The sequence below is a fragment of the Haplochromis burtoni genome, unplaced genomic scaffold, assembly GCF_018398535.1.
Source record: "Haplochromis burtoni strain Fernald_Lab_line unplaced genomic scaffold, NCSU_Asbu1 Contig_31, whole genome shotgun sequence".
NCBI classification, from domain to species: domain Eukaryota; kingdom Metazoa; phylum Chordata; class Actinopteri; order Cichliformes; family Cichlidae; genus Haplochromis; species Haplochromis burtoni.
This window is the reverse complement of record NW_024582392.1, coordinates 2,049,661-2,063,584: the sequence shown is the minus strand read 5'-3', so window position 1 is coordinate 2,063,584 and position 13,924 is coordinate 2,049,661. Positions and strand designations below refer to the sequence as shown.

General features: G+C 39.2%; 2 protein-coding genes across 2 annotated transcripts; one reads left to right on the top strand and one right to left on the bottom strand.

The window, feature by feature from the left end:
* Window positions 1–2: 2 nt before the first annotated feature.
* LOC102311434 (lysophosphatidic acid receptor 6) lies at window positions 3–1,627 on the bottom strand. Its single transcript, XM_005918859.3, has 2 exons — window positions 1,516–1,627; window positions 3–1,049 (listed from the first exon to the last, which is right to left on the bottom strand). The coding sequence occupies exon 2, from the start codon at window positions 969–971 to the stop codon at window positions 3–5; it is 969 nt and encodes a 322-aa protein (XP_005918921.1). The 5' UTR covers window positions 972–1,049; window positions 1,516–1,627.
* Window positions 1,628–3,964: 2,337 nt separating this feature from the next.
* Window positions 3,965–10,764, top strand: LOC102311124 (PHD and RING finger domain-containing protein 1). Its single transcript, XM_005918858.3, has 7 exons — window positions 3,965–4,514; window positions 4,953–5,036; window positions 5,112–5,245; window positions 5,364–5,455; window positions 6,776–6,975; window positions 9,635–9,725; window positions 9,842–10,764. The coding sequence occupies exons 1-7, from the start codon at window positions 4,347–4,349 to the stop codon at window positions 9,883–9,885; spliced, it is 813 nt and encodes a 270-aa protein (XP_005918920.1). The 5' UTR covers window positions 3,965–4,346; the 3' UTR covers window positions 9,886–10,764.
* The last annotated feature ends 3,160 nt before the right edge of the window (window positions 10,765–13,924 follow it).

The window sequence follows — 13,924 nt, the reverse complement described above, 5'->3', positions numbered from 1 at the left end:
CCTCAGTTCACTGCGATGGTATAAACCCCCCTCCTCCGGCTCACCGCTCCCCACAGCCATGTCATCTTTAATCGCTCCCAGTGGCAGTGGCTGGTGGTGACATAGTAGAGCACAGGGTCAAGACATGTGTTGAGGGTGATGAGCGCCATGGTGATCCGCCGGGCGTTGTAGATGGCTCTGCCAAAGGAGCAGTTTTGGATCATCTCCCAGCGGTAAAGGAGGTGCAGCAAGTACACAATGTGGTTAGGCAGGAAGCAGAGCAGCATGATAACTAGGATGGTGTAGATGACCCTCACAGCTTTTTGGGCTGTTCTAGTTCGGATCAGGGAAATGCGCCTCACGGCCAGCGGGTAACACACTAGGATGATTATGGTGGGCACCAAGGAGCCAAAGACGAGGCCCAGTATGCTGTATGGCCCCAGACGAGTGTCCCATTCTATCTTGGCGAAATTTTCAAAACAACTGAGGTTTTGAGAATTGTCTGAGTTGGTTTTCAGAGGCCCCATGAGTATGAAGACCAGGATGGCCACTCCGACAGCGCACCAGAGCACCACGCTTGCAATCAGAGCGCACCAGGGGCTCCGCATCCTCAGGTAATTGTGCGGGTGCACCGTGGCCATATAGCGGTCCACGCAGATACATGTCATGAAGCAGATACTCATGTAAATGTTGGCGTAGTAGAGAGTCCCTGTGAGGCGGCAGGTGAAGTCCCCGAACTGCCAGTTGTTCCTGTTTATGTGGTAGTGGATCCGAAAGGGAAGAACGCAAAGGATGATGATGTCCGCCACCGCCAGGTTGCTGATGTAGATACTGAAGGCCGTGCGGTGAGTGATCTTAAAGGTGAAGACGAAAAGGGCTGCCAGGTTACCCGGCAAACCCACAAGCAAGGCGAGGATGTAGACGGCCGGGAATAGATGATACTCGTACTCTTGCGTTTGGATGTTGCAGTCATCGTTTGTCACATTCATCATGGCAGGTTGGTATTTTTCTTGGTCATATCAAAAGAAGCGTAGGATGGTTCTCAAAAATGAAGCATCACAGTTTGTCTCCTGCAACACAAACACACACACATTTCCATTCAGAGTTTTTCCACTTTCAGTTCCACACAACAGCAAACACAAGCTGATCAGAAACATTTAAAGTAGATTCTGCTTTTAACACGTTGTTGTTGCTCCAGAAAACGCTTTCATCTGGTTTATTAAAACAAAGAGTAATTTAGGATTTTATACTTAACTTATTCAAGAAATTAACAAAAGTGAAGCATAACAAGGCAGAAAGTCACCGTCCACAAATTAAACCAATAAAGTAAATCATCTTCAATAATAAACGATGACAAAGTATTCTTAGATGTTTAATAACTTTTACTTTTCTGCTGTAAAGTTTAAGAGAACAGAGATTTTTTTTACAATCTCGGCAGGTTTTGTGAAACATTTTCTAAAGTCTTTTTTTGATAGATAAATTACTAAAATTATGTATATGTGTGGAATATTATCATTAATATATAAAATTGCTCACCAAGTCGTTTATGGACTCCGTTTGATATCCACATGCAGAAAATGCAGACCAAAAACGCGATGAAACCTCCTGTTTGTGCTGCTTCTCTCTGACTACAGAGGGTATGTAACATGCTGGTTTTTGCTCAGACAGTGTAGTTTCCTGTTTCAAAGAGACAGGCACAGGAAACCAAAGCATGACGGTCTACAGTGTACTTTTATCACCCACCCTCGTCAGTGTAAATGTATACAGCTTAACAGCTTGTGGTTATTTTTGATTGTATTTTTAATGTGTTAGCTTAGTACTGCATGTGTAAAACAAGCAGAACATTTTCGCGTCAGTCCAAAAGCATCATTTACATACTATAAAAATATACAAAGTGTTGCAGTGAATGGAAATTTGCTGTTCAGTCTTCCCCCACAATTTGACAACATTTCCATCAGGCTGGATGGAGTTTTTACATTCTTTGAGAGTTGCCATATTGGTGTTGTGGTTTTTCTTTTAATATTGCAAAACACACAAACATCTTTCACTTTCTCTCATATTGTACCTGAAGGCTTGCCATGCAGATAAAAATATAAAATCAGAGTGTGGTGTTAAACCTGTTTTTTTGTGTGTTTTTTAAATTTTACTTATTTGTACAACTTTTGGAATGGACGTTTCTGACAAATCAAACCATTCTACACACATCCATTCTAGCCTGTGTAGTAGTTTCAGTGTTAAATAGGTGAAACTGACTACGGTAAATGAAACTGCATCATTATACACCCAGTGACTCATGATGGTAAAGGAAAAACGTGATTTAAGTCATTCTTGCAAACTGTAAACTGAAAGCTCTCATTAAGAAGGTTTGAGTAATCTGCAGTGTGCCCTGTAGTGGTAAGAATGACATCTTTGCATCTTTATGTTGCAAGTTTATCTTGTTTTTCATTTCAGATGATTGCAGACTGTCTGTATCACAACAGGGTGCAAAAAGTGATGGAGCCTGTTGTTTTGGGTTTTTTTTTAAGGAAGTGAATACATGGTATAAGTGCTGCTATTCATATCATCTCTTTGTGTGAAGCACACATTTTTGTCTGCAGTCACCATAAGTGGGTGAAATATTAAAAAGTAACTGTTCACACACTTCAGGGATCCAGCTTTACCCATTACTGGATAATTATATAGTACTTTTGTACTCTAATTGAGAACCCAGTTTTATGCCTAAGCTAATTTTCCAACATTCTGATACCCTCAGTCACACAAATGTATCGGGGGCAACTTGAGGTTCATCATCTTGCCCACTGATACATACTGCAGACTATAATTAGGAAAAATTCAGACTGAAATATAGTTTCTTTTTGTTATTATTAAACTGAAAGAGACAGCCAAGCCACTATACCCACCAAAGAGCACAGATGAAAACCCTAGAAGTTAGTCACAAAATGAAAGCTAGTCAGAAGGTGAAATGACCCAAAGCTCCTCCTCACTGAGTAGGCATGAACAGACACAAACACACAGCCAATGCACTGTAAAGCAAAAGCTCTCCTTTCCATGACCTTAAGGACTCATAGCCCAATGACTGATTTGAGTCAGTTGTCAAAACACAGTAAAGAGAGTGCAAGGTAGTCCTGCGTTTCTGTCTTGAATAATAATGACTTCCAAAATACAGTTTTATTTTTCTGTCAGTTTAAAACATTGGGAGATGTATCAGAGGCAACTCAGGGTTCAGTATCTTGCCCACTGATGCATACTGCAGACCTCTTTGACTAATGTAGATGGTACTATTCATCATCTCTCCCCTCCATAACTCTGATCTGGTTCAGATCACCATCCCATCTCGGTGTCTCAGATCTTCTTCTTCTCTTTCTCTATCTGTCCCCTCTCCCCGTCTTGCCCGTCTTGCCACCACGGGGAGCAGGGCCTTCAGCTGCTCTGCTCCTTGACTCTGGAATTCCCTACCTCCTGATTTAAGAAATATTACTTCCTTCTCTCTCCTTAAGTTCAGACTCAAAACTCACTTGTTCAAAATAGCTTATCCCACATAACCTCCCCACTCTGCTATTTTAAATTTGTTTTATGTCTTATGCTTTTATGATTGTGTAAACTGCTTGTTTTTATGTTGCTTTTATTATTCTGCTGTGTACAGTGTCCTTCAGTGTTCTGAAAAGTACTTTCGAATAAAATGTATTATTATTATTATTATTATTATTTATTTATTTTTTTTTATTTTATTATTATCATTATTATTATTATTACTCTTATAGGCGGGATTGAGCATGCTGTATGTTTCTGCAGGGTCAGCTGAATCAGTAGGGATTCAGAATATAACACAATATTTTCTCCTAATGTTTCAAACTTCAGAGGGGCAATCACTGATCATTCCGGTTTTTTCAATTACTATTTTTTTTATTTTGTAAAAGTTGGTTTCTAAGATAACTATCTCTTTACTACAGGAAGTGAAAGAGACCAAGCGCGATTAACCGCTCTTATTCTGAAAGAAAAGGACCGGATGTTTTCACGGGTAGCGGGGAACATGAAAATAGTTCAGTAGTAAAGAAGCTACAGATTTAATTTTACGGGCTAAATATAATTGATATCCTGTCACACAAGTTAAGTAAAGAACGAATCACTTAATAATGAGGCTACACATATTTTGATATATGTTTATATTAACGCGGCAGCAGGAAATGATAGTAGCGGCTAATGCTAGCTGACCTGTTGTTGTGGTCGATCAGTGACTTTGTAAGAAACCACTGAAATGGAGTTTGGTTATAACTGTTCCGTTTTAACGGTGTGTAAGCAGTAAGGTATTGCGGACATCAGTCATATTGATTTTATATCATAGTAAAGGTTTCAACTGATACAAACAGATGGATAGATCCCCTGTGTTGAATACAGCTGGTGCAGAAAGCGAAGATTTGATGTGTGATTCAGTGAAATGCTACATTTGCCTGAATCCCTTTGAGAAGCAGACTGTGGGCTCTCTGGAGAACTGCCAGCACGTCTTTTGCCTTGAATGTATTCTCCAGTGGTCCCAGGTAAACTCTCCTCACCTTTCACAGATACTTTAAAGTCGTAAATGTTGTTTAACATTCTTTAAGAGCCATACCAGCTCATTTGATGGAAAATAGGGAATTTCGCTTGGGTATGTACGGCATAAAAACAATATAAACAAAAAGGCTTCTTCTGACACTGACTGAACATAATGTTAATGCGGTTAATCATTTTAACAGTTTAAAGGTGAGAATTTTAGATTTGATTTATTTTTTTTATTGATAAAATAATTTTTTGCAAATTGTTGTAAATTAAGTTCTATGCTGTTGGCCAAATATAAGTAATGTAATGTGTTGAGAATTGTGTTTTTTCCACTGTTTTCACTTTTTCCAAAGTGATAGTGAGTAGTTACAAACATATGTGAATGAAATTTTAAGACACTGCTGTGTTCACAGATTTCTTTTCTTTCTATTGATTTTCAGACAGCTAACACTTGCCCAGTGGATCGCATCAGTTTTACTTTAATCTACCAGAGACGGAGCCCTGGAGACGACGTTCAAAAGAAGGTTTGATGGAGGTGGCATATGGAAATCCAGCATTATATATGTGAACAGTGGGCTGAGGTATTTGTGCTTCCCCAGATCAAAGTGAGCGTACGAAAAAATGAAGATGGTGGTGATGAAGAGGAGGGGAGCAGTGCTGCGGTTATCTGTGAGGAATGTGGTCGTGGAGACCGGAGGCACCGGCTTCTGGTGTGCATACTCTGTGATTCAGGGTATGATTTCACATGTTTTGATTTGTCGTGATTCCACCCTGTGATGCTTTTTGAATAGCGCCACTCATGTTTTGCAGCTGGTGCTCATATGTACAGAACTACATTTTTTTCTTTCCAGTTATCATATGCACTGCTTGAGACCAACGTTAAACACGAGACCTGAAGGTGACTGGGTTTGTCCCGAGTGTGCAGTGACTCCTCATGTTACAGGTAAAAGTGTGTAGTTAAAGGTTCACGGCTAGAATAATGAGCCATTAAAAATGTTATGTTCCTTATATGCACTTACATGACATTTTACTAAGTTTAAACCAATAACTAGGCCTGTGCGATGTGATGAAATATATCGACTAACAATATTAAAACGCTTATCTTTTCACTCTGTCGTTTATTTTGTGCTCAAAATAAAACTCAAATGTCAGAGCAGGCTTTTCCCAGCGGCACGCCATTTAATAAAGACTCAGGAAGATAACGAGATAGCGGCCATTACAACATATATTTATAAATGTATGTGTTGCGTTCCCCTAAAAAGGTCCAGGGGATGAAGGAGAGAGGCAGAATGGTTAATAACTGAATTAAAAGAGATGGTCAAGCTGCTATCACCATTTAAAGAAACAAACCAAAACTCAGGTGTTGGTCAGTAAACTGAAAAGTAAGTAAAAAAGGATTAGTCACCAAACACGCACAGCTCACTAGCTGCAACCCAACATGGGTTTCTGACACTAGAGCTCACCTTTCTCTGGCTTTAAGTACTTCTAATTGCTGATGGGAGTCAGCTGTACAAAAAAAGTGGCACCTGAGGCAGGAGAGATGGCGGGACACACCCACACAAGGGCAATCTCTGTTGGAGGCCCTGCTAGGGCCATAAAAATATGGTTTTGTGCATTGGTCATGTCGCACAGCCCTATCAATAGCAAACAAAATCAGCAACAGAAGAGAAGAGCAGCAAAGGTCAGTGTCAGTAATAAGAAATGTTAGTTTTTCCTCTCAAGAGGGCAAAAATGTACATCAGTACATTATGTTTATGATCCTGTTAATATCAATAGCTGTCAGTTTGAAATCAGATCTGGACCGGTACTCTCAGGAAGCACCAGTCACCAGGAGAAAATTACCCAGCTTGCTTGTTGCTGGAGGTTTAAGCTGTTGATAAGTGAAATTAATCCCAAAAATGTATACGGTGCTGCACCAAAAACCCCTTGCAATTGCTTTGGCCATTAGCAGATTGCATACACACAACTGAACTGTGGCTAAACAATGTATCATTCCTGCCAAAAAAACAGCGACCAGTCATACACAGAAACAGCAGGTAAGACACCTGTTGTAAGTACAATGTAAAGCACCAAAAACTCAGGCATTATCACATGGGTGTACTTACTTTATCACATGGGTGTACTTACTTTATTTAAGTATAAATAAAGTATATAAATACTTTATTTATATACCACTTTTCTTAAGAAAGTTAAAGTGTTTCAGCGTTCAGTGTTTCCTTTTTTTTAAAATCACATTTATTTCTGTGAACTTGTTGCTGTACAGAAAGCTCCCTGACAGAGGAGGAGATCAGTGATGGAGAACTTACAGATCTCCTGGCTGAAGTGGAAGAAATTCCCTCTACCAGCAGTCGTCTTCGGCCCTCCTCTACAAATCGGCCCAGCAGCTCCAACGAACGGCGACGCAGCGCAAGAATCCAGAACAGAGGCGACAGCAGGCCAAGCTATGGACCACAAACCTCCTGGGTGGGTTCAGTATTACGCAGACTGCTTCTATTCAAAGAACTGTTGTTGTTATTGATGAATTGGGAAAAACACAATTTTTCTTTGAGGTCAAACGTTTCTCACAATTTTTCATTTTTTGCTGCAGCACTCTCTTTGCAGCCAGTTTTACCCAGCAACCTCCAGCAACCATTCACCAGCTAATCAGGGAATGCATATTTTCCCTGGCAACAGGAGAAACCAGTTGCCAAGGGTCACCAACTGGTTCCTAGACCTGTGTGATTGAGGCTTAATGCAAATTACAAGCTAAATTGTAAATATCGTGTATTGCAAAGATAAGAATCCTTTTTCTAAAAAAGTAAAGACATAGGCATCTTTTAAAGTGAGCTGAATATATTTCGTTTCCATTGTCCACTATAGTTTGGCTTCCAGCACAAAGGAAGCACATTTTCTGTCACTATTACAGTGAAGAGAACGACATTCATCCTATAAACACTGAGGAAAAGATTCAGATAATTGAAGTCTTCATTAGGACTTAAGCTGTTTTCTCACAAACAGTTCATCACAATTATTTAATAACAGTGCACTTTAAATAAGGACTTCATATCTGAAGCATGTGACCCTTAAAACAGGATGTACTGATGCACACAAATCTAGCACCTAGACCCTGTTTAATGTGATGTTTTAGGTTTTCTTTGTGTGTTTGTGGACGGTTTGTTGTAAAGTTGAAGGACTCCAAAATAAAAGTAAGAGCAAAGGACACTTACTTAACTTAAGTTACCAGGTGTTAGACACTCAGGAAGAGAAGACCTCGATTGTGGTTTCTCTGATGTTAACAATCGTGCAGTGCATACTTGTTACTGTATGAGCAGCGCAGCGGTGTTTAACCACACTTTCTACTCTGCTCACTGTTTTTTTTCCTGAAGATATGCCACTAATGTTGGTGCATGAAGATGTTTCCACCTGTCAAGCATCTGCACACATGTCTATAGTAGGCCTGTTGGTGAAGAACAGGGCAGCTGCTGCTGGTCCTATCTAAACAAAAAAAAAAGTTTAGAGTAAGAAACTGTCATTCTTTTCCTTATTTTGTTCCTTTAAAAAATTTTTTTTAAATATAGATATTGTTGGAATACTGGATACTCATTTACAATAGTATGTACGAATATGCCTTATATCCCAAAAGTTCAAGCTTCAGAGTCCTGCAAATTGCTTTTTCTGCAATGCAAAAAAACAAAAACAAATTAAGAAACAGAACAACAGGTCGTCATTTGAAGCACGAGTCAATGCAAGATTATGCATTTTAAAGGACAAGGGGGGAAACTTCTGCATATTTAAATGGAAAAATATGCTTTTGTGGAGATGTATAGAATATGTTTCTGAACTGTTTCAGGGTATGGAGATGCAGATTCAGAATTTGTACTGACAATTTGATTTGAAAAACCAAAACGAAATTACTTTGGCAGCCCCTGACTTGCAAAAGAAAATAAAAAATGTGCAAAGATAAGAGTCCTGTAAGGCACAGTTTAGCAGTGCAGTTCACAACTGTACGTGCAGTTTAATGTTTTCCTTTGTTTTTGCTTGCTGCCAGCTTAGAGTAGAAAGGTGCTGTATAAGAACCAATCCATTTACCATTTACATCTTTCTCACATCATTGTTTCACAGTTTGCAGTGTAGTTGTTCAGTGATGTGATGCTATGGTACAGTTTCCTTGTAGGTTTAGTAGACCCAGAAGTATATGCATCAGTGAATATCTGTGTGATGAATTGCAACTCTTTTGGGCTGAAGCCTTGAACCTTTTTATAGAAATAATCACAAATTTGCACGTATCTATCAAAGTCCTGCTTGCCTTACCCTCTGACTGGAAACCTTTGATCACATCCTCCCATGCACCTGCTGATGTTCTTGCTGCCCTCCTTGGTAATTCCCAACCTCATGTTATATGCTACAGTACTTCTAAATACTGCCAATTAATTTTTATTGCTGATGCACTTACTCAGTTTTAGAAAAACTGAGACCTGGTATTGGTGTAGGATTTAGTCTCTGCAATATCAACAAGCAAAAAGTAATAAAAAACCAAGAAAAAAGTAGATTTAGTCATTGCAGCGACATAATTCAGTATGAATTCAACAAATAAAGGCTGAAAACAGGATTCCAGCAATCAGACATGGAGGACAAGCTCATTGTCGTCGTCTGTGGGGCAGGCTGAGGACTATGATTCAACTTTGAATGGGCTTAGAGGAGAGTAAATATGTCAGCTATCGGGTGCACTTTTCCTCCTCTCACTAACTTTTGCGTGACACTATTTGTGGGTTTTCCCAAAAGTAACTAGTAAGTAGGTTCCCCAAGTCAAGCTTCTTCTCTTTCCTGGCTGCTCCATAGTCAACATCCTTTGTCCAGTATATCCACTATCCCTCTTTTGCACATTTTCATATGCAAAAATAAAAATAAAATATTAAAAAGAATTAATGTGCTATAAAACATTTCATGGTGCATGACTTCAATTAAGACATTGTTATAAACAGTCATGCATCAGAGAGGAGGATGTCAGACTGTGCTGTTTTTTTCAAAGATGGATTTGGCAAAAAAAAAAAAAATGCATTCATGTAATTATAAGTTGCCACATCATAAATTAATCTTCCCATGAAGCTGTTCTTGAACTCTGTAAATGTTTCTTATTTTTCAGCATGTACCAAAATATCTGCTGAGGGCATCAAAGCCTCCAGTCCCAACTGATAAAGCTCATAATCAGAGTGAAAGCAGCCATACTTCAGTCAGTAAGTAAACAACTGTCAGTGCTGTGATGCTGTGATGCTGTGATGCTGTGATGCTGAGATGCGAAGACTCACATTTTCACATTTGCTTGTATAACGCGTGTGAATGTATGTTTCAGAGATAAAGAGAAGAAAGAAGGGGAGGAGGAAACGTGCAGCCTAAACTCTGCATTGCTGACAAGTGAAAGAAGAAAAGTCGGTCCGTCTCACCTGATCAGAATCAGCTTTTAGTACAGTAATAAGGTCGTGTAAAATTCATACTATGAATACTCTATTTGTGACCCCTCGTAATTTTCCAAGTAATGGAAATAACCACATGAATGCTTCAAGAGACCATATCCGCTTTATACCCTCTCTAAGTGTCACAATCTAATGTTCAAATCTGTATAATTTATCTACGACAAACTGAGTAGCTGGATCATGGGATATGTCATAGTTTAAATAGCAAAACTGCACCAGTCTATGATCTAGAGCAGGGGTGGGCAATTCATTTCCCCAAATTGCTACGTAGAAAACTCGGATTTTTGTGGAGGGTTGGACCAATGAGCTGAAATAATTTCTGCTCAATATTAATTTCATCTTTTTATAAACTGCTACAAGTAAAGAGTAGATGTTACAGTTAGGTCCTAATTGTGCTCCCTTGAAGAAATGAATTGATACCTCACATGTGAAGAAACAAAAACAAGCACTAGAATCCTGTTTGAAGCTATTATCTTCTTCAGTCATGGTTTACCACAAATGCAGCTTAACGCTGTGAAATGAAGAAAGAGCCTCAGTCGTAACATTACATCGATCAGACAGCTTCAGGTCCTGAAGACGTTTCTCAAAATCTAGAAGAGTCTGGATCCAGAGTGTGGATATCGCCATTAAAGACCCAGGTGCTACAAGTGACCACAAGGTGGCAGCATTGTATTTGCTGAGCTACAGTTCAAGCGCAAGAGGCTACAGTTTTGGTACAGCCCAGGCGGTTCAACTTTCAGGGAAGCTGTTTTCTATACAGTTTTTTTAAAACCACCAAACTTTCAATAAATGTTTTTCATTATCTGTTGTTTTTTGGTTTTGTTTTTCAACATTATTGAAAACATATTTTTCCATTTGGAAATTTACCAAATCTCCAAAAAGTTGATTCTGTTCATCTGGACGTCGCGTTTTGTGGGAGAAACGTTTCGTCACTCATCCAAGTGACTTCTTCAGTCTCAGCTGACTGCAGGTTTCGCCAAACTTATAAACAGTACATTTGCATAATGACTGAAACCAGCCCACTGAAGGAGCAATGGGCTGGGGGGTCAGTTCCTTAATCTTAATTATGCAGATTCTCACTGGTTATAAGGTTGGGGAAACCTGCAGTCAGCTGAGACTGAAGAAGTCACTTGGATGAGTGACGAAACGTTTCTCCCACAAAACGCGACATCCAGATGAACAGAACCAACTTTTTGGAGATTTACTTTCCTGGATGATTGAGAATGCATCAAGACGATACAATTACCAAATATAACATTGAGCAATGACAAAAATCTAACTCTCTGTTGGAGAAATATTATGTTAATGTTTTTTAGATTGTTCTAAATTATGAGTGGGGCAAATAATATTTGCTTATAACTCTTGTGTGGTAGACAACGATGCCCCAAGTTTGTGACCCCAGCAAACCACAGTAATAGCCATTATCCACAAATGGAGAAAACTTGGAGCGGCAGTGAACCTTCTCATGAGCGGCCGACCTTCCAAAATTACTTGTCCATGAGGTCATAAAAGAAACCGGAACAACAACTAAAGAACTGCAGACCTCGCTCACCTCATTTAAGGTCAAAGTTCATTATTCAACAATAAGAAAGCTGCTGAACAAAAATGGCATCCATAGGAGAGTAGTGAAAATGACTGCTGATCAAAAAGAGCATAAAGGCTCATCGTATGCCAAAAAACATCCTGATGATTCCCAAGACATAGGAAAATATTCTGTGGACTGAAAAGTTAACACTAACACATGATTTAATAAAAATGTCATAGCAACAGTCAAACATGTGTAGTGTGATGGTCTGGGGTTGCTTCATGGCTTCAGGATGGCAGTTCTTGTTACAAGAGTGGCGACAAATTATTAGATTTAGGAGAAAATTACTTTTTTAGATACAGCCAGGTAGCTTTTGTTTGATGATCTGCACATGGAAGTGTGACAAATGTGTGAAAAAAAATCCCCTAAGAAATCAGGAAGAGGGCAAATATTTTTCAGGGTACATCATAACCACAGAAAAACTGCAAACCTTTTGAGGTAAAGTTTACAAAAAAGTCCAACAGATATCAGCTCTTTGCCTCTGTGTCTTCTCTAAAGACATAATCAGTCCGAGTTAAATACCAGACAGAGCTGTAACTCTACAAACACACCCATGGATTAATATGTAACCCACAGTTATGCTAAAAATAAAATATTTCCTCACTTTTCTTTCACCAGCTTTTAAACTCAAAGGAAACCAGTTTTGCAGCAGCAGTGAGGCAACAATGCCCCCTTGTGGTTATGAAGTTACATGACATCCCAAGATTTTTACAATTCACTGAGAGGGTAACCTTTATGTAGTGGTCCTGACAGTTCACTTAATGATGGTGCTGAAGGAGAAATCATGGGATATTAAAGGTCAGTGGGATTCTTCTGGTCACTGTGAATCTAATTAAATAAATAAATTAGTCCCCAATGGTCGAGCTTGACTCACGATGTCAAGCAAAAGCCAATGGTTTAATGATTTAAGATGAAATATTATGCTTTTCCTTATTTCCTGTCATATATCGTTTATTGCAAATACGAGGTCAGTGGGTGTACAAGTAATCTCCATGACTCCTTCAGTGGTGGTGTCTGCAGGTTTCATGTGTCTGACGCAACAACTCTGTGAACTGAAAAACTTTGAAGCCAGTCTCTGGGAGTCTAAAATATCTGAAATTCACATCAAAGTGTCAATCTGGGAGCAGACATAGCAGCTCAGTGTTTGAACTGTTATGTCTTATGATAGATGTATGTGAGTTTGCACTTATGAATGCCATTAGTCCTTTTTTTCTTTTAAACCTACTCTTAGATTTGCGGGACGTCACTAAGAGTGGATCCCATTTAAGGCACGCAGCTCTCACTGTGAAAAAAGAGGCTCCACCCACTTTCTGTACCAACCTTCTGTTTGCAAGGAACAGCCAATCAGAGGAAAGCTGGCTTAGATTGCTTACCTGAAACCACTTGTCTTAGACCTGAACTCACGGGCTGTTTTAAAGCTAATGTATGTAAATTGAAATCATTCAACAAGTCCGAGGTTTAGTTTTTTTTCCTAATTGACCTGAAAAAAAGCACAATTTTAATTTCATTTTATATTTGCTATTCTGTTTTCACTACATTTAGTAAGCCATTATAAATTGTGCTTTTTTTGTTTCTTGCATTTATTATTACTCAAAATTTGTATTTAAATTCATATTATGGTTCATTTTTAACTACTGTGACAAAGGAATTACCTGACTTTTGGATAAATAAAGTGCATCTTGTCTGCTCTTAAGAGCACCTCATGGGCACATCAGTCAGGTGGACCTCAGCCAGCAGAGGTGTTGGAGAGTCAGAGGCTCAGACTTCAATAGCAAGAATTTCCTCTGATCATGTCTCATCCCGCCTCCCTCAGTAGCGCCAAGCCATCACCTAGCAACACCAGCCTCCCTGTCTCCTCAAAATCTTGCAGACACACTCACACCCATGTGGTCATTTGATATTAAATCCATCCTTTGATGTCCTCAGAGCAGAATACGTGAAAACAGTCACAGAGATGGAAGAAAAAAAATAAATCATTCCACTAACATAACCTGCTTAGCCATCCCTTTACTTCATTCCACTGTGACGATATCAGAGTGAAGTTATTAGAGCTCATGTATCCGTGTTCGTTTGATCCGTGTGTGTGTGAGTGTGTGTGTTCAAAGGCCGGGGACTTATATGAGCCTGCAGCATTTCTTGCCCTACTTTCCCCCCAAAACAACGAGCAGGGAAAAACAAAAACATTGTTCAGGCGTGTTTGCTGAGCAGAACTGATGAAATGGGCAAAATATACTGACCGAGATGTCATGAGGTGTGTTAGACTAAATGTACACAGAAAAGCACTCATTTTGTTTGTTTGTATAACCTTACTTAGATAAGCACCTTTGGCTCGTTGGGGAGCAGCTACATGCATTATTCATGAAACAGTTTTCTTAAA